General features: G+C 44.4%; 1 protein-coding gene across 6 annotated transcripts in view; it reads right to left on the bottom strand.

Annotated features, from left to right (window-relative positions):
* The window catches only part of SORCS2 (sortilin related VPS10 domain containing receptor 2), a 1,263,434-nt gene that overhangs the window by 269,854 nt on the left and 967,947 nt on the right, over window positions 1-25,633 (bottom strand). For all 6 annotated transcript variants that reach the window (XM_033949940.1, XM_033949949.1, XM_033949957.1 and 3 more), the window contains exon 6: window positions 18,187-18,251. In XM_033949940.1, the coding sequence (XP_033805831.1) occupies window positions 18,187-18,251 (65 nt within the window). The remainder of the gene's footprint in view (window positions 1-18,186; window positions 18,252-25,633) is intronic.

Below are 25,633 nucleotides of genomic sequence, written 5' to 3'. Positions count from 1 at the left end.
AGAAGAACTCAGGCGGTATTGTGCGCCTAAAGAAACCTGACGGCAACTTTATTGACTCAGACGCGGACAAAGCAGAACTACTCAATAACTACTTCTGCTCAGTCTTCACCTGCGAAGCGCCAGGATCCGGACCTCAGCCACAGACAAAAGGGTGCTCGGAGGACCCATTCTGGGACTTTGCAATTAACGCGAGCAATGTCTACCACGAACTATCAAAGCTAAAGGTGAACAAAGCCATATGCCTGGATAATCTACACCCCAGAGTACTTCGGGAATTGAGAGATGTTCTGGCAGAACCGTTGGCTGAGCTTTTTAATCTTTCCCTAACAAAGGGAAAAGCTTCCTTGGACTGAAAAACTGCCAACGTTATCCCGCTCCACAAAAAGGGATGCAGGTCAGAGGCTGAAAATTACAGGCCAGTGACTCTTACATCAATAGTATGTAAACTTATGGAAACGTTGATCAAAAAAAGATTGGACACGATTCTGGATGACGAAGGACTACGGGATCCCCATCAGCATGGCTTTACGAAGGGAAGGTCTTGTCAATCCAATCTGATAAATTTCTTTGACTGGGTAACAAAGAAACTGGATAAGGGAGAATCCCTGGACATCGTGTATTTAGACTTCAGTAAGGCTTTTGATAGTGTCCCAAACCGTAGGTTATTGAACAAGATGAACACGATGGGCCTAGGAGAAACACTGACTGCATGGGTAAAAGACTGGCTTAGCGGTAGACTTCATTTTAACAGGCAGATCACACTATCCTCTAACATTTAATCAGACTGACCTCACTAGCACACTAACAAGCAGGCGACAATTAACTAACTACTCTATCTCCCAGACCAAGAACTAACTAGCTACCTCTATCCCTCCAACCTCAACACTGTCTGACAACACCTAACAGCCCCCATCCTAACAAATATAAAAAAAAACAAAAAAACCCCCAACTTTTGTAAATGGCAGGTAGAACTAGAAGCAGCAAGACTTCTATCAAGACAGGCAGTCCAGTAACTGAAAGTACCCAGGGGATGGCTACGGTCTTCGTACAGATGGAAGGGAAGCCAGGACGGAGGGCAGAGGTCTCTATACAGACCGAGGCCATCCCCTCAAAGATGTCTACAGTCTCCACACAGACGGAAGGAATGGATCAGCCAGATGAAAGCCTTTTGCTAGAGCTGAGGAGCCTGAGAGAGGAGGTTTAGCGCTTAAGATGTATCCGAGACGACGAGACCTTCATCGACGGAGTCATCCAGGAGCTGTCTCAGATCACCGAACAGGAACCTGACAAGACCATCCTAGAGACACCCAAAACATCCAAACCTGCAAACTTGAGACCAACCGTCGGAATACAGGAAGTGGCTGGAGACGCTGATTCCTGGCAGCTGGTGACTTCCTCCACAGGAAAACGCAGAAGACCTTATTCTGTCTCTTTCTCTCACATACAGGGTGGCTCTACATCGACACCACAAATCACCCTGAGGAACAGATACCAGCTGCTACAAGAAGGTCCTGACAATGAAGAACAGGAAGTTGTTCAGCAGACGGTTCCAGTTCCAGAGTCAACAGATCGGCCCACCCCTAAGAAGCGCAGAGTGGTGGTCATCGGGGATTCGTTGCTGAGGGGCACCAAGGGTCCAATTTGTAAATCAGACCTGCAATCAAGAGAGGTCAGCTGTTTGCCAGGGGCCAGGATCCGGGATGTAACCGTTTGCTTGGACAGACTCATCAAGCCCTGTGACCACTTCCCCATGATTCTCATCCACGTCGGAACCAATGACACCGCCAGGAGCACCCCGGATAGCATACCTGAAGACTTCAGAGCCCTGGGTGAGAAGCTGAGGAGGATGGATGCACAGGTGGTCTTCTCCTCGATCCTCCCAGTAAGGGGCAAGGGCAGTGCCAGGGAGGATCGCATTCAGAGGGCAAACGACTGGCTGCAGGGATGGTGCAAGGAGATGAACTTTGGGTTCTTGCACCATGGAGAGGTATTGCAAGGACTACAGGGACCAGACGGGTTACACCTGACCAGAAGAGGGAAGAACGTCCTTAGACACCGTCTAGCCCGCCTATTACACAGGGATTTAAACTAGGTAAGTTGGGGGAGGGTACGGGCACAAACAACCTACCTAGCGAGCTAAGCTGCCAATACTTTTTTGAGACTAAGGTAAGTAAACACCGATCTGGTTCAGGGGAGAGTATACACACTTTCGAGTCTGGGTTTGGCTCACATTATAATTCTGGGTCACATTGTAATTCTGGGTCTAAGGGGAGTACACATTGTAATTCAGGGTCTAAGGGGAGTACACATTGTAATTCTGGGTCCAGCGAGAGAACACACATTGCAAATTGTTCTAAAGGAGTTCAAGTAGCCCAAGCAGGAATACCCCCACAGGGTACACACATTTCCGAGTCTGGGATAGGAACACACTGTAGTTCTGGGTCTGGGGAGTCCGGGATAGGTGCACGTTGTAACTCTGGGTCTAGGGAAAGTACAAAACATGCGAATAATGCTAAAGGTGTCCAAGTAACTCAAGCGGGAACATCCCCACTGAGACGTAACAAACATACAACATGGAGGGCTATGTACGTAAACGCCCACAGTCTGGGAAACAAGATCCTGGAATTAGAAACAGAAATGAGGAATGCTGACCTGGATGTTGTGGCAATATCTGAGACCTGGCTCACGGACTCCCACGGGTGGGACATGGTCATACCGAGTTACAACTTGCTTCGCCGGGACAGGGAGGGCAAAATGGGAGGAGGTGTAGCATTATATACTAAAGATGACATTAAGGTCACCAGAATCACAGATGTCCACTACACTGGGGAATCCCTTTGGGTAAATTTGGCCAGAGGGAAGGACAAATGCCTGTATCTTGGCGTAATATACAGACCCCCAAGACAACAGGATGACCTAGATATGGAATTAATCGGAGATATAGAGAATATCACCTTGCGTGGGGACACAGTATTGTTAGGTGACTTCAACATGCCTGATGTGGATTGGGACACGCTTTCCTCTGCTTCCGGCAGCAGCAGGAGACCATTAAATTCTATGAAGGGAGCAAGACTCAGGCAACTGGTGTTGGAACCAACAAGGGATCAGGCAATACTGGATCTGATACTTACCAATAGAGAAAGTGTCACAGAGGTCTCGGTGGGCAACACATTGGCCTCCAGTGACCACAACATGATATGGTTCAATCTCAGGAAAGGTTTCACTAAATCTATCACACTGACCAAGGTCCTCAAATTCAAGGACACAAACTTCAAAGAAATGGGAGACTTCATTCACCAGGCGCTACAAAGCCAAGCAGAAATCGATAACGTGGAAGAAATGTGGTCGACTTTGAAAGCCACCATACAAGAAGCAACAAACCGCTATGTTAAATCAGTAAGTAAACGGCGAAGGAACAATAAGCCACAGTGGTTCTCTGCGGAGATTTCGGACCTCATCAAGGAGAAGAAAAAAAGCATTTATCTCTTACAAACAATCAGGGAAACAGGACTCTAGGGAAGTCTATCTGGCCAAGTCAAAAGCCGTCAAAACAGCAGTTAGGGAGGCCAAATTCCGCATGGAGGAGTCTTTAGCAAAGAACATCCAGAAAGGAGATAAATCCTTCTTCAGGTATATCAGTGACAGAAACAAGAACTCAGGTGGGATAGTACGTCTTAGGAAACCAGACGGAGACTATGTAGAAGCGGATTCGGAAAAAGCCCAACTGTTAAATGAATACTTCTGTTCAGTCTTCACCCGCGAGGCGCCAGGACTCGGCCCTCAGCTACAGACAAGGGTTGACGCAGATGACCCGTTTAGTAATTTCGAGTTTACACCCAGCGGTGTCTACTGCGAGCTGTCAAAGCTTAAGGTTAACAAGGCAATGGGGCCTGACAACCTACACCCCAGGGTGCTCAGGGAGTTGTGTGATGTCTTGGCGGAACCGCTATCCGCGCTCTTCAATCTCTCCCTTAGTACGGGTAACGTCCCGTTGGACTGGAAGACGGCTAACGTCATTCCACTCCACAAGAAAGGCTCCAAGATGGAGACAGCAAACTACAGACCGGTGAGTCTCACATCAATAGTGTGCAAACTAATGGAAACTCTAATCAAACGCCAATGGATACGATCCTGAATGAGGAGAATCTACGGGATCCCCGTCAACATGGATCCAACCTGATCAGCTTCTTTGACTGGGTGACGAGGAAGCTGGATGTTGGGGAGTCCCTGGACATTGTATACCTGGACTTCAGTAAACCATTCGATAGCGTACCACACCGCAGGTTGCTGAGCAAGATGAGTTCTATAGGATTGGGCGACATATTGATGAAATGGGTTGGGAACTGGCTTGGAGGTAGGCTTCAAAGGGTAGTGGTGAACGGCACCCCCTCCGAAATGACGGAGGTAATCAGTGGAGTGCCGCAGGGCTCGGTCCTGAGCCCGATCCTATTCAACATCTTTATAAGAGACTTGGCAGAAGGACTGCGAGGTAAAATAACATTATTCGCCGATGACGCCAAACTAAGCTATGTAGTGGGCTAAAGCACAACAGACATAAATTCAATGTCCGACAACATGATGCACGACCTACTCCTACTGGAGCGCTGGTCTAGGTCCTGGCAACTCAGCTTTAATGCCAAAAAATGCAAAGTCATGCACCTGGGCAGCTATAATCCATGCAAGACTTACACCCTTAATGGCGAGATCCTAAAAAGAACTGAAGCAGAACAAGACTTAGGGGTGACCGTCAGCGAGAACATGAAGACTGCCAATCAAGTGGAGCAAGCTTCATCCAAGGCAAGGCAAATCATAGGTTGCATACGCAGAAGTTTTGTCAGCCGTAAGCCTGAAGTCATTATGCCATTGTATAGATCCATGGTGAGGCCCCACCTGGAATACTGTGTGCAATTCTGAAGGCCGCATTACCGTAAGGATGTGCTGAGACTGGAGTCGGTCCTGAGAATGGCCACCCGGATGGTCTTGGGACTCAAGGATCTCCCGTACGAGGAATGGCTGGATAAGTTGCAGCTGTACTCACTCGAGGAACGCAGAGAGAGGGGTAACATGATCGAGACATTCAATTATCTCACGGGCCGCATCGAGGTGGAAGAAGATATCTTCTTTTTCAAGGGTCCCACGGCAACAAGGGGGCATCTGTGGAAAATCAGGGGCGGGAAACTGCACGGGGACACCAGGAAATTCTTTTTCACTGAAAGGGTGGTTGATCGCTGGAATAGTCTTCCACTTCAGGTTATTGAGGCCAGCAGCGTGCCTGATTTTAAGGCCAAATGGGATAGACACGTGGGATCTATTCACAGAGAAAGGTAGGGGAGGGTCATTGGGGTGGGCAGACTAGATGGGCCGTGGCCCTTATCTGCCGTCTATTTCTATGTTTCTATGTTTCTATTCCCTCAAAGACGTCGGAAGTGACCAGTGGAGTGCCGCAAGGCACTTTGTAAGGGATCTGCCTCAGGGACTTAGAGGTAAAATTACATCATTCGCCGATGACGCTAAACTGTGCAACATTGTGGGCAGCGCAGCAGAACCTGATAGTGCAATCATGCCCGGCACTATGGAGCAGGACCTACTTTTACTAGAACAATGGTCCAGTACTTGGCAACTGAATTTTAATGTCAAAAAATGTAAGGTTATGTACCTTGGTAGCAAAAATCCATGCAGAACATACACCCTGAATGGTGAAAACCTAACCAGAACTGTAGCAGAACGGGATTTGGGAGTAATCATCCGGGAAGATATGAAAGCTGCAAATCAGGTGGAGAAAGCAACAGCAAAAGCTAGACAAATGCTGGGCTGCATCAGAAGGAGCTTTATCTGTCTTAAGCCTGAAGTTATACTGCCATTGTACAGATCAATCGTGAGACCTCACCTGGAGTACTGTGTTCAGTTTTGGAGGCCACATTATCAAAAGGATGTGAAGAGAATGGAGTCGATTCACCGAATGGCCACTAGGATGGTCTCAGGACTAAAAATCTCCCATATGAAGAACGTTTGAGCAGGCTGCACTTATATTCTCTCGAAGAGCGCAGGGAAAGGGGGGACATGATAGAAACATTCAAATACATCATGGGCCGTATTGATGTGGAGGAAGAAATCTTTTGTCTTACTGGTCCCACGGCAACAAGAGGGCATCCGCTAAAACTCAGGGGGGGGGGAAGATTTCATGGGGACACCAGGAAGTATTTCTTCACCGAAAGGGTAATTGATCAATGGAATGGTCTTCCACGTCAGGTAGTCGAGGCCAGTACCACGCTTGACTTCAAGGGACGATGGGACAGACCGGTGGGGTCGCTCAAGAGGAATGCTTAAAAGATGGATTCTCGAAGGAGGCAGGGTTCTTGTGTGGGCAGACTTGTTGGGCCGTCGGCCCTTTTCTGCCGTCATACTCTATGTTTCTATAATTCCACTCCTGCGCTGCCCAAACTACATATGCTCCTAGGAACACCTATACACTGATCACATAAAAGTCCACATGCCCTGGTCAGCAGTGTGCTTCACGTGTGTATTGAGCCATGCAATTTTATAACAGCTATTTCACATGTATAAAATACGCTTTCTACATAAAACAAAAAATTGACTCTTATAACATTACTATACACTAAGATCATAACCAAGGGGTCCCAATTTTTGATAAGGAGATTTCAATACGCACCACAAACCCCACTTCACTCTATCTCCAGGCTCCACCTCCTAGCACATGACTATTTCTGAAAATACATTATTTACACAAGTGACAACAAAAACAAGAGGGGCTCAGTGATGCCAAAATAATACCTAGAAGCCAAACTCTTACATACAATAGAACACCAGAAATATTTAACCTCTATTGTGCAAAATATAAAGACAATATCCCCTCTGTCTCCTTATTCTCTTGTGTCCATCATAATCCCCCACATCCATCATCCCCCTCTCTTCCTATTTTGTTGTCATTTCTGGTACCTCCTCCCTCCCACCTATGCCCCTCATCATTTTTATCTCCTTATCCCCCCCCCCCAACACACACACAACACATGCTCTTCCAATTGTTTATTCCCCAGTATCCTCTTAATCCCTGAATATCCACCCAGTCCCACTCACTTTTCTCCCTGAGTCTCATCAAATCCCTGAGTTCCCCCTCCCCCTTAATCTCTAAAATCCTGATATCTCCACTTTCTCATCTAATCCCAATCCTGTAAATTGCTTCTTTACTATCTCTGGTTTCTTTCAATCAGGGCTGGTTTAGACATGCTGGAGCCCAGGGCATAAATTAAGGAAGGATTCCCTCTCCTCCCTCTCCTCCCTCTCCTCTCGGCACCCCCCTTTGATATCCCCACCTCCCATTACTATCGTACATAACCCACCCATTCCTGTATCTTCACCTCCCATTATTATCACACATAAAACTTTACATGACTTCTTTACACATAAAACACACAGACCTTTACCAAAGGATCACAAATAGAAATAGAAATTGAACAGGGAACCCCAAGAATTTAATTTCATTAAGTATTACAACAATGGATACATAAAAACAGATATGCACTTCTTTTCTGTACTGAACACACAGTGATCCCAAGCCCATGTCCACCAAAAATTAGCCATTTCTTGCTGTGGCTGGTAGGGGTCCCAAAACCCTGCCAGTAAAGATTCGCCTCCTCCAAACTAGCAGCCAGTAATCTCCAAGCTCTGCAGCTAGCGGTAGTGTCTCTGAGCTGCCACCACCTGCAGAGCTTGAGTTCTGGTCACCAATCTAGAGGAAGAGATCTTCACTGGCAGAGCTTAGGGGAGCCCACCAACTTAGGTATTTATATTTGCATTTGGGTAGGAGGCATGAGGCATGGCAGGAAGAAAATGTAGTGCCCATCAATTTATTGGACTAATGCATTTCTCAATTAGCTTTCAGAGGTCAAAATCTCTTTCTTCAGGTCAGTAAAGTTTACTGTTTTTACAATCAGTATCTCCTCACCACTTCAATTCAGCATCTGCTCCCCTCTCTCTCTCCACTTCCTTCCAGCGTCTGCTCCCCTCTCTCACTTTCATCCAGCATCTGCCCCCCTCTCTCTCCTTACCACTTCCATTCAGCATCTGCTCCCCTCTCTCACTCCCTCTCACTTCCATCCAGCATCTGCCTCCTCTCTCCTTACCACTTCCATTCCGTGTCTGCTCCCCTCTCTCCTCCCCACTTCCATCCAATGTCTGTACCCCTCTTTCTCCACACAATAAACCTAAAAAGCCACTCAACCTCTTCCCCTTGTCGAGCCATCTCCTTCCCTTCCACTTACCTTCATGACCGCTTTTCCAAACCAAAGTTTTCTCTCTCAGAGGATCCCTGACGCAGCAGCTGTTCTCACTAGTTGTATGCAGCTGCCCCGAAGCTTCTCCTCTGATTGTTTCTGAGGAGAAGCTTTGGGGTAGCCATGTGCAACTAGTGAGAACAGCTGCCATGTCAAGTCCTGAGAGAGAAAATTTTGGTTTGGAAAAGCGCTGTGAAGGTGAGGGTAAGGGAGGGAGATGGCACAATAAAGGGAAGAGATGCCCAGACCACGGGGCTCCCTGGAGCTGTGGGGCCAAGGGCAGTTGCCCTGTTTGCCCTCCCCTAATGCCGGCCCTGGACTCGACTAGATTTATCTCCCTCTGTCTCACCCTGTCTTAAGGATCACAATCTCCAGACTTAAGCACTTTTCTCCCTTTAACACATTTCCACCATGCCAAACAATATTTTCCTTTTCAGTTGCCAATTCTAATGATCATGGTCATGACATATGGAACAGAGTGCATCATTTCTGCCCAGGACAGAGGAAGTGATGATCAAAGTTATGGCACAGGTGGATACAGGATATAACAGTGGTGATTATTAGGGAATGGAGGACAGCAGGCTTGAGTTGGAAACAAAAGTAATCACAGAGGTGTGGAAAAAAAACATACATAGGGAACAGTAATATGGATTTCAAGTACCTGGTGCCCTGCTCTCTAATATTCTCAGCTAGCAGACAAATGGGATTGGAAACTACAAGTCTTATTCTCAAATGAGCCTTGATATAATAGCAAACATTCTTGCACAGACACCCAAAGAACATAAAAATGTTAAAATCAGCTGCTTTGGGTGATTGAGCACCCCTGCTAATGATCAAATGCATTCTTTGTGTTCAGAGATAAGGAATTTGAGATGAATTCAGTACCTCAAATCATTTTGAAAAAAAATTAGTTACTATGCAAGATATTCTGGTTCTTTATGTTCTCTGATTAGTTGTATTCAGAAGGGATGTGCCTGCTTGCGCTTCCATCAATGAGAGAGGGCAAACTGTGCTAACATGAAATACAGCTTTTTCCTTAGTTATACTGACTCTTTGGAATTCACTACCTGAGTTCTTGAAGGTTGTAAAAGAATGGAAGCGAGAATGGTACCACAAAACCAACCAAGAAAACACTAACAAGATCTTGATAAAAATATTCACAAAATAATTTATTAGATAATAAATACAACACACACATAAATTATAACATTAAGCCTCCCCCCTCCTTTTTACAAAAATGCTCTGCGCTACTCTGACGATCATGGAGTTCCTATGAGCGTCTGAGCAGTGCAAAGCATTCAGCATGCTGGCCGGCGCAAAAAACCTCTTGCACAGTTTTGTAAAAGTGTGTGTGGGGGGAGGAGTAAATGTAATCATAAATACATAAAACCCAACATGACCATAATCTTTTTGCCTATATCAGGATAAAAGTTCATTGAACAGATAAAAAAAATATAAATAATTAAATAACACTCTCAATCAAGAGTGACAATCTTTAAATAGCTAGCATTTATTTCTTACCTAGGTTATATGGCACAATCGACCCCAAAATTGTAATGATCCTAAAAGATCTTTGGTTGGCATAGTGGAATTCTTATTTGCTTGACAATGGACTCCTTTTATGAAGGTGCGCTAGCATTTTTAGTGCACGCACACGATTAGCGCGTGCTAGTCGAAAAACTACCGCCTGCTTAAAAAGGAGGCGGGAGCGGCTAGCGCGCGCTAAATCCACTAGTGCACCTTTGTAAAAGGAGCCCTATATGTTCATATAGAAGGAATGCTCAGACAATAATGTGCACGATGAAAAAGGTGATAATGAAACAGCACCTCTCATTGACATGACTATAAGTGGAGGACTCTTGTTCAGCTTAAAGGGAACAGTGGCCAGGACCTAGGAATTTCAACCACCATCAACCATAGAATTACTTACAAACTGGCACTAATTACATTAAAATCCTACTATCTAAAGCTCCACTATTCCTGGATAGAGTCATTATCCCGTATAATCCTTTCCGTACTTTACAATCAGAGGATAAAAATCTTCTCACAATCCCTTCCATACGAACTATAAACACTAGGCAAAACATACTTTTTCTGTTACTGCTCCCAAAAACCCTTGAAAAGTTCAAATCAAAATTAAAAATCTACCTATACAGGGACGTCTTTAAGTAATCTGATTTTGGAGTCCATCTGACATCTCCACTCGAAGCAGACAAGCATTGATCAAGCAAATGCCCTTCTGTTTTTTCCCTTCTTTGTTTTCTTTCCTTTACTAATTTGTAGTTCCTCCCTCCATTTCCCTCTCATGGAAAGTATGTCCTTGATCCCCCCCAATTGTTTGTCCCCCTCCCATTTTTTTTTTGTTCAAACCCCAAATAAACTTGAAACTTGAATTGAGGCCCATGAAGCACATCTAGCATCTGCTTGCTCTTGACTAGAGCTCTCTGCTTCTCTGGCAATTATAGGGCGGAAAGGTGCCTTGGTTGAAGTTCCCTAGAATGGAACAAGTAATATGATGGCAAAAGCTAGAAGGATGTTAGGGTGCATAGGAAGAGGTATGGCAAGTACGAAAAAGGAGGCTTGATTAGATGGTATAAGAAATTTTAAATAAACTTGAAACTTGAGGTAATGATGCTCCTGTATAAGACTCTGGTGAGACCTCACTTAGAATATTGTGTACAATTCTGGAAGCCGCACCTTCAAAAAGATATACAAAGCATGGAGTTGATCCAGAGAAAGGCTACTAAAATGGTGCTTGGTCTTCGTCATAAGGCATATGGGGGACAGACTTAAAGATCTCAATCGGTATACTTTGGAGGAAAGGCGGGAGAAGGGAGTTATGATAGAGACGTTTAAATACCTACGTGATGTAAATGCACATGAGTTGAGTCTCTTTCATTTGAAAGGAAGCTCTGGAATCAGAGGGCATAGGATGAAGTTAAGAGGTGATAGGCTCAGGAGTAATCTAAGGAAATACTTTTTTTACAGAAAGGGTGGTAGATGCATGGAACAGTCTCCCAGAAGAGGTGGTGGAGACAGAGATTGTGTCTGAATTCAAGAAAGTCTAGGATAGGCACGTGGGATCTCTTAGAGAGATGAAGAGATAATGGTTACTGCGGATGGGCAGACTGGATGGGCCATTTGGCCTTTATCTGCTAGTATGTTTCTATGTGTCTATGTAATTTTTAAGTGAGGGCTGTTTTGTGTGCTTTGTATCATTACTGGAATGTCCAGTTCTTTTTATTCTGTGAACCACCTACAATTTTTTGGGTGTTGGCGGTATAGAAAAATAAAGTTATTATTATTAAAAGGGCTGAGGGATAGCAGACAAATATCTTCCTATTTGGGACCATGATACCAATAAAGCTTCTCGACATTCATTCCTATCAGAACACCTGGCCTTGGCCATACAGTGCAGAATAGAAAATGACACGGGAACCGTTTACCGCGGTAAACTGTGGTCACCGCAGTAAATCCGCAGGAATGGAGACATTTGCACCTGGTTTACCACAGGAATGGGGATAAGACCTTTTTTGATTCCCGCGGGAATGGGAACAAGACATTTTACCACCCCGTGGGAGCGGTGAAAAGTCTTGCTTCTGTGGTAAAAAAAATTGTGCCATTGTCAGACTCGGCACCTCCCCTTGGGCCTATTTTACCTTCAGGAGCCAGCCATGCCACGATGAAGACAGACCGAACCTAAAACCAAAGTCTGAGACCAATGTGATTTGAAGAATAAAATTACCAGACAACAAAAGGTAGAAAAAATAAATTTATTTATTTTATATTTTGTGATTAGAATATTTCAGATTTGAAATATGTATCCTGCTAGAGCTGGTATTAGACATAACTGGGGACCGCAAAGTCCAGGCTGTGCTTCTTTAGCTTCCAGCTGGCTTAGGGCTCTCTCCTGCCAGGTGTGACTGAAGTATTCTGTTAGCTTGATTTTTCTATGTAGCATTCTGTAGTAATCTCCTCCACAATAATGGAGGAGATATTTGTGAAAGGGAGGGGAGACAGGGGTTTTGTTGATCCTTGCTCTGTATTATTTGTGTTTATAAAATGACAATTATACAGAATATTGCCTCTTTTTATACTTCAATAAAATAAGTTCAGTATAAAATCATAACTATTTGAGGCTTGTGCGGATGGGATCTGACAGTTTGCAGGATGGGGACCGAGTTTGCGGGGCAGGGACGGGGACTGAGCTCATGGGGATGGAGCAGGGATGGAGACTGAGCTCACGGGGACAGGGCAGGGATGGGGATAAGCTCATGGGGACAGGGTGGGAACGGAGATACATTTTTTCCCCGTGTCATTCTCTAGTGCAGAACACAGAACTTTATGCAAATACAGGATCAAAAACTAAAAGTATTAATATACACAAATGAAACCAGAGTCTGCATGCAGTACACCACCAGAGAAATAGAGAAAAATGCATTTCTTCCTGAACTGTACAAACTATAGACAGCAGATGTAAAATCTCAAAACTGACATATTTCAATCACTGAATTGAAAATAAATTTTTTTTTCCTATCTTTGTTGTCTGGCGATTTTATTTTTCTAATCATCTTTTCCCAGTCTCTGGCTACACTTCCTTCTGACTGTGCTCTTAACTTTATTTCCAGTGCCTTCTTATCCATTTGCTGTTTTTCTCTCCTTCACTTTCTGCCCTCAATCCATCTTTAGAAAAACCCAGGAGACATAGATTTGATATTGGAAGTCAGAAAAGAAATCAAAATATCTATGAAGAAGACTCAATCCATCTTTAGCATTCACTTTTAACAGTCAACGTGCTTCCATATTCCTGCTTCTTTCTCAATCTATCTACTTTTCCATGACTTCTCCTCCTCTCCATCCATGTGCACTTTCTCTTCCCTCCTCTTTCTCTCCTTCCCTTCCCCTTTTCCCATGGTCTGGTATCTCTCCCCTCCTTCCCTTCCCTCTCCCCCCCCCCCCCCACTGTGGTTTGGCATCTGTCTCTCCTCCTTCCCTTTCTTGGCATCTCTTTCTTTCCCTCCCCCTCCTCTGACATCTCCCTCCTTCTCTTCACCCCATCATGTGGTCTGCTATCTCTCTCCTTTCCTGGCAGTCTGGCATATCTCTTTCCTCTCCTTCCCTGCTCTGCATCGCTCTATCCTTCCCTTCCCCCTCCTGGAATCTGGAATCATTGTTCTCCCCTTCCCTTTCCATTCTTTCTTCCCACAGAGGTCTGACATCTTCTTACCCTTTCCTCCCATCTCCACAGACCAACATCTCTGTACTACCCTCCCACTCTGGCGGAATCTGGCACTTTTTTACCCTTTTTGTTTCTAGTACTGCACTCTTCAGGCCGTGGGCAGTGTGAGTGAAGTAAACATGTTGCCTTCAGTGGCTCCGTAAGCTTTCCTTTTGCTAGAGCTTCCTACTGCAAGGACAGAAAGAGTGCAGCGCAGTAAACAAAAAGAGTAAAAAAGTGCCTGGTCCCAATGGTGGAAATGAGTGGATGATATTCTGCAAAGGCTCTGCAGACCGCCCCAGAAGTCTTGGAAGGCCGCCACTAGCCTAAAGTTTCAACAGCTACTGGTCACTAAGACCGCTTAGGTACTTCTAGGCATAATTCTATAAACGGTGCCTAGCCAATGATTGACAATTGCACTCCTCAGTGCTTAGATGCTAGGTGCCATTTATAGAATCAGGGCCTTAGTGTGTAGTATCCTGGTGCCTAATTTTAAACAATCTGTATAAACAGTATAATAGAAAATATATGGATAATTTTTTTGATCTGCCAAAGCAGGCTTAGGGCATGTTCTCTTTCAATCTGAGCATTTCAGGCAATCTACATATAGAAATAACATTTTGAAATTGGCAATCAATATGTGAATGGAGTATACATGTATAACTGCTGCTGTATACACATATAGCACACAGTGTGAAAAGCTTCTTAAATGATTTCCTTAAAGTACTTCTACATGGAGTACATCTTTATAAACTTGTAATACTTTAGTAGCAAAATTAATTTATTCAAATAAAACATTACAGGAAGTGGTTTTCTTGAGGCATTCTTCTTCACTTTAAGTAATTTTAGATTCTTGTTTTCTGCCCTGGATTATGCATGTGGTATGTGCTACTTATATTCTATTGTGTGCTAACAATGGAATCCCATGCCTTACTGCTCAAGAAAACTACATTGTGTTAGTGCATTGTTCAAGCTTGCTATGATTGTGACAAAAAACTAATCTGTATTTATAGGACAGAACTTTCATGTACCACCATCATAAATATATGGCTGAAGGTGTCAGGTAATTTTTGCATAATTGACATATGTGAGAATTCATTTTAACAGACACATAGCACTGCACGAAAACTGGCACTTGTATTTTGCAAATCAAGAAAAATGTTCAGTGTTTAAGTGCCAGAACAAATTGTGCTATTAATGGAGTTTTTCAGTGAAGCACGACTTTGTGACTTCAATTTATCTCTGCATGAAAAACAAGTAAATTGTGCTCCCTTTATATAACAGGCGAGTTCTTCTCTGTACACTGGATCAGAAGAAATATATCAAGAATTTAGCATGTAAAACACAGGGCATGAAAAAGTACTCTAGCGAGAATAAAACGAGACAATGATTCATAAACCAAAAGGACTCTAACAAGAATAATAAAGACAATGACCAATAAACCAGTCTATTTTGACTGCCTTAACAAGGGCCCTCATGTGCAATTAAGTACAAAGCCAGATTCTATACACAGCATCAACATCAGAAGCAACCTAGAAAATGGCCACCGATCACATGTCAATCATGCAACGGCACCGTTTCTAAAATCATGACTTCATGAAAGGTAGACACTGGAAATGTAGGTCAGGGTTTCAAAGGTCTATATTTCCGGCACCTACCTTTCAGATGAATCCCACCTATGGAGGCTTCTGGTGTTAGGTGTCAGGGTTCGGGGGGATCGCGATCGCAGCAGGAGAGACTGGACATTTTGCCTGCCGTGGTTCGTGGCAGTTCGGGAGGGAGGATCGCAATCACGGCAGGGGAAATTAGGCATCTCTCCTGCCACGATCGTTGCCGAGACTCTAGCCCCTGAATCCCCCTGAATCCCGAAAATACTGGCAGGAGGGAGCCCAACCCTCCAGCCGAGGCGCAAGTCCCCTGCGACCCCCCCCCTCCGACAATACCGGCAGGAGGGAGCCCAACCCCTCCTGCTGAAGCGCACCCCTCATGACCCCCCCACCCCAACAATACCGGCAGGAGGGAACCCAACCCCTCCTGATGGAAGATGACCACTCACCCCCCCTAACAAGCAGGAGGGATCTCAGGCCCTCCTGCCCACAGCGCACCCACCCGCAACCCCCCCTATCGACCCCCCATTTGCCCCCTGAACGGCCCCCCTAACCCCGCAACCACATGGGCTGGGTTAGCCCCATATGCCTAAGTCCCCGCCCACAGGAGGGGCTTAAGGCAACTGGGCCAATTCCGGTTGGCCAGGAACCTAAGGCCCCTCCTATGGGCATGGCCTTAGTTGCCTGAGAAATGCACATCATGGATGTCTTTGTATTGTGTTCAGTAAAAGATAAAATTAATCTGTTTTTATTTCTCCAGTGTTGTAATACATTCTGCATTTTGAAATTTTGTGGTTACATAGTAACATAGTAGATGACAGCAGATAAAGACCCGAATTGTCCATCTAGTCTGCCCAACCTGAAGCCCTCCCCAGCCCATTCCCACTTCAATTTTTGTTTTCATATTTCTGTTTCTAATTTGGGATCCTTTGGGTTATATTTAAGAGCCCTTTAACTAAGTTGTGGTACAAATGGCCACCATTTCCAGCATAAAGGTCCACACACTAATTTTTGCCATTAGCATGTTGCCATTAGCACTGAGCACTTACCTACATCTACTGTATATTGTAGGCAGTAAGAGCTTTTGTCCTTTACTACACCTTGATGTGTCATGAGATTCAGCAAGCTGCGGGACCATGGTACCACAAGTTACCGAAGCCCATCTTTCAGGAATAACATTGCTTGCAAGCCACCTTAAAAGTAGTGTTATTCCTGTGACCCAGGAGCATCGGGCCCCACAAAGCTGCAGCCCTATGGTGCTGGGACCTCCCTTAATCTAACCCCCCACTGATGTATAGCCTGCCTAGCCTGCCACCCCCCCTAGTGGCTACCTCCATAGTTCATCATTGGTGGTCGGGGGGAGGGGGGTCAGGGAGTCCAGGAAGTCCTCTGGGGTCTGGTGGCCCTAGAACTCTTCAGCCAGAAGTGATGCCCAATTGCTCCTGATCACTCTGAGCACCATCCTCAAAATCTCTGCCCCTAGTAGCTCCCCAAGCAGGAGGCAACCAGATTGGCAAGTGGCGATTGGATATTATTCCTAGCTGAAGAGCCCCCGGAACCCAACACCAGCTTTTGCTGTTTGTGCTAATTACAATATATACATCATAATCTAATATAATAAAATGCTAGGCTGCGCATGCGCACTCAAAAGTCGTGTTCCCTGATCCGTCGCGGAAACACGACTGCGCATGCACGGCCCCGCCTCTCACTGTGCATAGTTCTGCGGCGGCTTTCAAATAAAAAAAAAAAAGTTACACAGCTGCGGCGGCCTTCCTCACCCCCGGCTCTCACTGCATGGTACCGGCTCCTCTCTCGAACTGCACCAGGATCGAGAGAGGAGCTGCGGCGGTGGCTTTCAAATAAAAATAAAAATAAAAATACACAGCTGGGGGTCGCTGCTCTCACCCGGCTCTCACGGTGCAGCTGAGCGCTGGCGGCCGGTGAACCCTAATTGCGGCGGCGGCAGCTTTCAACTACAAAAACAACAACAACAAAAAAACAGCTGAGGGTAGCAGATCTTACGGTGCAGTGTTCCCTGATCCGATCTCTGTTCTTCCTGCACCATGGCACGCCGCCGGCGGCCGGGAGCTCCTGGGGGCCGGCGGCGCGAGCCGCCCGGCCGGTGCTGAGGTCCCGCCTCCCGCTTCCGCCCTACACGGCGCCGCCAGACCTGGCCCTACACTCAGATCCGCGAACAGGGGATCAGGAGCTACACAGAGATTTAAAAAAACAAACAAACAACAGTGGACAAGGACAGAGACACACAAACACTCACAGAAGGACAGGGGGCTAAAGAGACAGATTGAAAAAATCACAAAACACAGAGGACAAGGAGAGAGAGACACACAGACACTCACAGAAGGACAGGGGGCTAAAGAGACAGATTGAAAAAAATAACAAAACACTAAGGAGAGAGAGAGACACAGGAACAAATGTTACAGCCGGTAGGCTGTTTTAAAGAAGAGGAGCTGCATGCTGGACAGGGGGAGCAGGTAAGGAGTGCTGCTGGACAGGGGGAGCAGGGAAGAGGATCAGGGGGAGAAAGTAAGGAGTGTTGCTGGGCAGGGGGAGCAGGGAAGAGGGTCAGGGGGAGAAAATAAGGAGTGCTGCTGGACAGGGAGAGTAGGGAAGAGGAACAGGGGAGCAGGGAAGAGGAACAGGGGAGCAGGTAAGAAGTGCTGTTAGACAGGGGGAGCAGGAAAGAGTGACTGGGGAGCAGGGAAGAAGTGCTGCTGCACAGGGGGAGCAGGGAAGAGGGACAGGGGAGCAGGTAAGGAGTGCTGCTGCACAGGGGGAGGTAAAAGGAAGGGAGAAGGCCTACTGCTGGACAGGTGGAACAGGCAAGGGGTGATGGTTGACAGTTGAGGAAAGAGAGAGACATTAAGCGGCCAAGGGGAGAGAGAGAGAGAGAGAGAGAAAGAAAGAAAGAAAGAAAGAAAGACACACACATCTATTCTAGCACCTGTTAATGTAACGGGTTTAAAGACTAGTATTATATAAGAAAATGAAGTTGAATGAACAACCACAAGTTTTGTAACTTCAAAAGGTAACTTTTTTAAAATTATCATACCTCCATTGGTATCCTGGATTTCCATATGCACCAAATCAGAATCTGTATCAACTCCAGCTACAGCCCTGAAAAAAAAAAGGTGTTTTTTTTCTTCACAGTAGAAGAGAAATAGAATAAATTACAGATGGGTTTTTAACTTTTAATGAAGTTTACCCTCACACAATTTGCTGTTATTTTAATATTTACCTTCAAGCGTCTTGCTGTTACTTTTATTTATTGTATTTAATAATGTAAGCTTGCCTTAAGCATTTACATAAAGTCTTAAATAAAGGCAGTTTTAAATGAGAAATGATGATTGTGAATTTTGTCTTACTGATAACAACCTGTTTGAATGGCATTTACAGTATAACAAGATTTTTGACCACTGAATATCAGTAAACAGTTAAACTAGCAACAATTTTGTTCAAATAGTAACCTAATAATCAAATTTGGAAATACTGTATGATATCCAGCCCTATCAAAGAGCAATGAAGAGCTATATTAGTCTGAACACAATTCAAACTTGGTGTCAATTTATTTAGAAGAGGAGGGAAGGTAGAAATGAGCCAGGTAACATTCTCTTTTTCCCTCCCTTCCCTATCCATAGATTCTCTCTCTTAAATATACCCATTAATACACTATTGGGAGCATAATCAAAAAATTTAAATGGCCAAAACTAACCTAAGCTGGCACTTAGATGTCCTAATCACCGGAACGTCCAAGTGCTGATAAAGGTGGAAAGAAGAGGAAATGAGAGCCAGCATGTATAAAAGGTGAAGTGAAATAGGCTATTAAAGCCCAAAAAACATAGGAACATAAGAATAGCCTATCAAGGAACATAACATAGGAACATATGAATAGCCTATCAACATAGGACCTATCAAGCCCAGTAGCCTGTTCTCATGGTGGCCAATCCAGGTCACTAGTACCTGGCCAATATTCCATGCTACCGATCCAGGGCAAGCAGTGGCTTGCCCCATGTCTTTCTCAATAACAGACTATGGGCTTTAAAGAATGGACTTTAAAGAATGGAAAAAGAATCTGAATGAAGAAAATAAGAAGAGACACAAGCACTGGAAAGTTAGATGCAAAGCATTGATAAAGAAAGCTAAGAAAAAATATGAAGTGAAACTTACTAAAGAGGCAAAAACTCATAAAAAATGTTTTAGGTACATTAAAAGCAGAAAACCATTGAGGGAATCCATGGGATTGTTGGATGATCAAGGAGAAAAATGGGTGCTCAGGAAGGATTAGGGCATAGCTGAGAGACTGAATGAATTCTATGCTTCGGTCTTTATGGAAGAAGATGTAAGAGATCTACCTGAACTGGAAATGGTTTTCAAGGGTGATGATGCGGAGGAACTGAAAGAAATCTCAGTGAATCTGGAAGATGTACTAAGCTAAATGAACAAGTTAAAAAAGGATAAATCACCTGGACCGGATGGTATACATTCCATGGTACTAAAAGAACTCAAACATGAAATTGCTGACCTGCTGTTAGTGATCTGTAACCTGTCGCTAAAATCATCTGTAGTACCTGAAGATTAGAGGGTGGCTAATGTTACACTGAATTCTAGGGGAGATCCAGGAAATTACAGACCAGTATTGAGGGCATTCCAAGAATTTTCCACTGCATGCTATACATTACTATTCATATTAACAAGCAGTACCTGGTCCCACTGTAAAGAACTAAGCATATTATTTTATTAACATGAATGGGGAATATAGGATGATAGTTAGTGAGACAGTGACTAACTTAAAATGGAAGTCTAGAGGGATATTTTTTTCCTCCTCTCTCTGAAATGGCTGACAAGCTTGATTGCATAATTAGGTTGTTTTTCAAATCAGCAAAGGGACTTTGCTCGGTTGCCTGATAATTGGCAATGACCATATGTTTTTTTTGTTTTTTTTAAATATAATTTTGAATACTTTACAATATCCAACAGTTCAAAAGAAAAAAGGATATCACCTAAAATAATACATAATCAAATCATACATACCAAGCTCCTTTCAAGCCCACATCAATGGGGAGCATATCTTACTATTTCTAATAAAATAAAGTTCAGGAAATATAAAGGATAATGAATCTTGGTTCAAATTTATGAACCCTGAGTCATTCCTTAATCTGGGATACTATTATATTAAATCTCCTCAAATTTCTCAGTAAAGTAAAACAAATCTCATTTCTATTTCTTTTCTCTTGCAATTAAGAATTGTTGTAATTGTATTGGATCCCAAAAGGAATATTCAATATCTTATAGTTTAATCATACATTTACAGGGAAATTTCAGGTAAAAGGATGCATCCAGTGCCAGTACTCTATCCTTCAATTTCAAAAATTCTTTCCTCCTCAACTGTGTGGTTCTGGATACATCTGGAAAGATCCTGACCAAATCCCCACAAAATTTTGTTAACCTATTTTTAAAATAAAGTCTCATTATCAACATTTTATCCATCTCGCTCATGCATGTTATTACCAGGGTGGACCGAGTCTGAATCACATCCTGTGTATCTTCTAAAAATTCAGTCAAATTTACCTCTGGTGTGGTCAGATGGTCCTCCCCCTGGGCAGGTTCAAGTTTTTTAAAGGGAATATAATAATAATAATTTATTGGAAAATTCTCTGCATTGGTCAATCCCAGTACTTCTTTAAAAAACTTCCTTAATAAAATCTCAGGTGACAATAAATGAGTTACTGGAAAATTGACCAAGCGTAGATTTTTCACTCTATTCATATTCTCCATAGATTCAATTTTTAGAATGTATTACTGTTGAATCTTTAACAGCTGATACAGAGACAGCTTGCAAATTGTTACATTGATTTTCCACCACATTTAGTCGTTTATCCAAACAACCTAAGTTAGCATCCACATTTTCTAATTTGGAAGAAACTGACTGGGAATAATCTCCCATTTGCTTCATCGTTGTCCTGAGAAACCCTTCAACTCTGGATATACCTAACCATAAGTCTTTTAAGGTAATATCCTGTGTTTCTTCTGTTTGTGTGGTTTCATCCACTCCACCAGAAAATGTCAAAGGTTTAGGTATTTCAACATATACTAATTTACTTAAGTGGGTGGATGAAATCACTTGAGCATCAGATATAGTGGGGATTATATTCCCACCATCACTGGGTATCGGATGAAGGGGCGGAGTACGATTGAGAGGACTTATTGAGGCTCCTGACAAAGAGGAATCTACATCTGGTGGTACCATTGGTGGGTTATCCGAAAGTAATAATAAATGTCTATCCATTGGACCCGATACCACTGGTGTAGAACTTTTAGGTTTTATCTTTCTTTTTCCCATGTTCTTAAAGTCATATAAAAGTTATAGAAAGACTTTATATATTACCAGACCAGACCGGCTTCCAGCTCCCGGGCTCCTCGTGGCTCCAAGGGGCTCCCGAGGGGCCTGGCGTGCCCCTTAGGGCACGCCCCTTTGGCCACGCCCTGCGGCCGCGGCCCAGCTTTAAAGTGCCGGTGACGTCAAGGGGTCCGTCTCTGAAGATGCCTGCCAGCAACAGATACAACTTCCAGCCCACTGCTGCAGGAGACCCGGAACACGCTGCAAGACCTCCCAGGTGGTATCCTCCAAGTGAGATAGCTTCCAATTCAACCGCGGCGGCGGCCCGGCTTTAAAGTGCTGGAGACGGACCCGGTGACGCCAAGGGGTCCGTCTCTGAAGATGCCTGCCAGAAACAGATATAACTTCCAGCCCGCTGCTGCAGGAGACCCGGAACACGCTGCAAGTCCTCCTAGGTGGTATCCTCCAAGTGAGATAGCTCCCAATTCAACCGCGGCGGCGGCCCGGCTTTAAAGTGCTGGAGATGGACCCGGTGACGTCAAGGGGACCATCTCTGAAGATGCCTGCCAGCAACAGATACAACTTCCAGCCCGCTGCTGCAGGAGACCCGGAACACGCTGCAAGACCTCCCAGGTGGTATCCTCCAAGTGAGATAGCTCCCCAATGACCATATGTTTAAGTTGGACCTAAATATGGATGATCATGCAGAATATGCAGAAGGCTGAAAAGAACAGGACTTATCAGTGACATGACATGCCAAGATGATGGGGCGAGATGACCTGGACCAGCAAGAGGTTCTAGGAACAGGAGGAATTAGCATGGTCACGGATGTACCAATCAAATGCTATGGTATAGGGGGTGTAACAATCTGGCTAGTAAAGATTGGCTGATATTGTGTATCTGGCCCCCTCCTTAGAGAAGTTGTGCCCTAAGCCAAATATGCATGAAATTTTGGGACTTTCCATCTTGTCACATGGTGTAAAATTTATGGATAAATGTCTTTTCAGAGAGGAAGGTGGGGGGCTGCTGGCTTTGACCCTGCTCCTGTTTTGGTCCCTTTTCTCTACTGGGTGCGTGAGCTGTTTCACAGAGAGAATCAGTACTTGAGCTAATATATACACTTCCCCCTCCATATTTGCGGGGGTCATTGAGAAAGACATGGGGGAAGCAACTGCTTGCCCTTTATCAGTAGCATGGAATATTGCTACTCCTTGGGTTTTGGCCAGGTACTAGTGTCCTGGATTGGCCACCATGAGAACGGGCTACTGGTCTTGATGGACCATTGGTCTGACCCAGTAAGGCTATTCTTATGTTCTTATGGGTTAGGGGCAGAGCTGGCCCGCGAATATTTAAAAATCGTGAATAACTTTTAGGGCCGACTCTGACCCACCCCCACCTCCCGGCTCTCCACACCTTATCTGGTGGCCAAGCGATGAAGCCTCATGCAGAGCCATCAACAAAAATGGCTGCTGTGAGTTCCTACTGTAGTCTCATAAGACCACGAGAATTCAAGGCAGCCATTTTTGTTGATGGCTATGTATAGGGCAGGAGCGTAGGAAGATCGATTTTGCCCTGCTTTACTGCTAGGCCACCAGGTACATTACATTACATTAGAGATTTCTATTCCGCCAATACCTTGCGGTTCAAGGCGGATTACAAAAGAAGTTATCTGGCCATTTCCAGAGGAATTGAAGAGTAGAGAGATTTGTTACAGAGAATTGGCATGAGTCTTGCGGAGTTAGTTTGTCTTCAAGGAGGTCTTGAATAGGATGGTTTTTATTTCTTTTCTAAACGATTTGTAGTCTATAGTCGTTATCAATAAATTGGAGAGTTGGTAGTCTAGTTTTGCTGCTTGAGTGGCTAGAAGGCCGTCGTACAGTATGGAGAGGTCCGGGAGGCAAGGATGGGTCAGAGTTTAGAAACTCATGAATAACCGAAGTCGTGAGTCCTAAACCCGCGAATTTGGAGGGAGAAGTATAATTTCCTTGGATCCGATTTAAATATTCTAGATGTAGTTTCAGAGAAACTAGTTTATTTGTAAGTTAGACATATACAGAATAAGAGGGTTCATAGACAACCCCACGAAAGACAAAGGCGCGCGCCGACAACTGAGCGCAAGATGGAGGTGCGCGCCGAAGAAAATTACAGTTTATAGGGGCTCCGACGGGGGATTTTGTTGGGGAGCCCCCCACTTTACTTAATAGAGATTGCGCCGGCGTTGTGGTGGGTTTGGGGGGTTGTAACCCTCCACATTTTACTGTAAACTTAACTTTTTCCCTAAAAACAGGGAAAAAGTGAAGTTTTCAGTAAAATGTGGGGGGTTACAACCCCCCAAACCCCCCACAACACCTCCACAACGCGGCGCGATCTCTATGCCCCCCCCGTCGGAGCCCTAAAAACAGTAATTTTCTGTGGTGCGCGCCTCCGCGCTGCGCTCAATTGTCTGCACGCGCCTTTGTCCCAGCGCGCTTTTGACCTGACACCGAATAAGAGCTAGCTACCTTTGAAGGGTTTAATTGTGAACACAAGCTGTAATTCATTTGTGAAGCCTCCAGTTGTATACTAACTCACTGCACTAGTTCAATTTTTGTCTTGTAATTATCAAATTAATTATTTCAATAAACCAATTTGATTAAGTTCATTTCTGGTTTTGCTGTAATGTTTGGGAATATTGCATGCGAAGGGAGGTTAAGAGTCCTGAATTTCAATTTCCTGAAAGCAGCTCTGCAATAAACTCAACCTTTTGGGTGAAAGCATAGCGAAAGAGATAAGGTTCACATTCTTTATGGTATAAAAATTACAATGACAGTGATTTTATCCTTAACATGTTAACTCTGCACAGTAAGGACAGCGAGTTCTGTAGCATACCAAGGGCAGAGTGGTGTGGGCAGTCCATCCCAGGTGCAGGGAGTTGGGAGTACTGGAATGGTCATGGGGCCATGGTCTGCATGAACGCAGCCAATTGCTCCACTTGCCCCGCCCCCCTCTGACGTTAACTTCCTATTCCTGAGTGGGGGGGGGGGGGTTCAGTAGAGCCAATGGCTGCACACATGCGGACCATAGACCGTAGACCATGAATGCTCCATGCATCCCCTACTGCCTGGAGGACAAAGGTGCTTTGACCAGAGGAGGGACTGCTCCATCCTGGGTAGCCAGCAAGCCAGGTATGCCACTGAGCACATTAACTACCAAATACCTTCCACAATCCCTCTCTACCCATGCCACTCCATAGGACAAGAAAAGCATTTAACTTGTGGTTTATTAATTGATAACTGCTAAATTATCACAAAGGCCCTTAATGTGGTAAACTACATATTGAGTGCATATTGAGTGCTTAACAAGGTTTAGTAAAAGGGCCCTATGGATTGTTATAAAACTGAAAAAACTATCTGGTCAATATTCACAAGACTGCCTCTAGAGGCCATTGTGAGGCCAGAGCTGCAAGGGGTAGAAGCAAGCAAGCATCACTCCTGTTCACTAAATCCCTATACTACTAGCAATTTTAAAGGTTACATAGTAACATAGTAGATGACAGCAGATAAAGACCTGAATGGTCTATCCAGTCTGCCCAACCTGATTCAATCTAAAAATTTGTTGCTGTTTTTTTCCTTAGCTATTTCTGGGCAAGAATCCAAAGCTCTGCCCAGTACAGTTATTAGATTCCAACTACTAAAGTCTCCGTCAAAGTCTTACTCCAGCATATCTACACCATCCCAGCCATTGAAGCCCTCCCCAGCCCATCCTCCACCAAACGGCCATATACAGAAAAAGGCCTATGGAGAGCATGGGAGGAGGAGGATGTCTTGTTGGGGGATCTAGATTTCTTTGGAAGGGAAAAGAAGGAAGAAGAAATTAGAATTGGGAGACGAGTGAAAGGGGGACCAGAGAATCACTCAAGCCATGCCTGGTTAGCTATTCGTGCAAAATATAGGACTGCTTTTAATGTGGTCTTATTGGCCTGGTTAGCATAGTAGATAAAAACTGGTGATTAAAAAAAAAGATTATTTTAAAATTTAAATATGATTTTTTTTAATAAAATGCTTTTTTGAAGACAACTCTATCTAAATATAGTTTTCTATTTAAGATACATTATAGTTTAAAAGTTATTCATCTTGAAATAAGGATTAGTTTTTAATTATGCAACATGAGGCTATAATTCATG

The sequence above is a fragment of the Geotrypetes seraphini genome, chromosome 1 (genome assembly GCF_902459505.1).
Source record: "Geotrypetes seraphini chromosome 1, aGeoSer1.1, whole genome shotgun sequence".
In the NCBI taxonomy this organism is placed as follows: domain Eukaryota; kingdom Metazoa; phylum Chordata; class Amphibia; order Gymnophiona; family Dermophiidae; genus Geotrypetes; species Geotrypetes seraphini.
The sequence above is the reverse complement of the archived record's forward strand: the minus strand, read 5'-3'. Positions and strand labels throughout refer to the sequence as shown.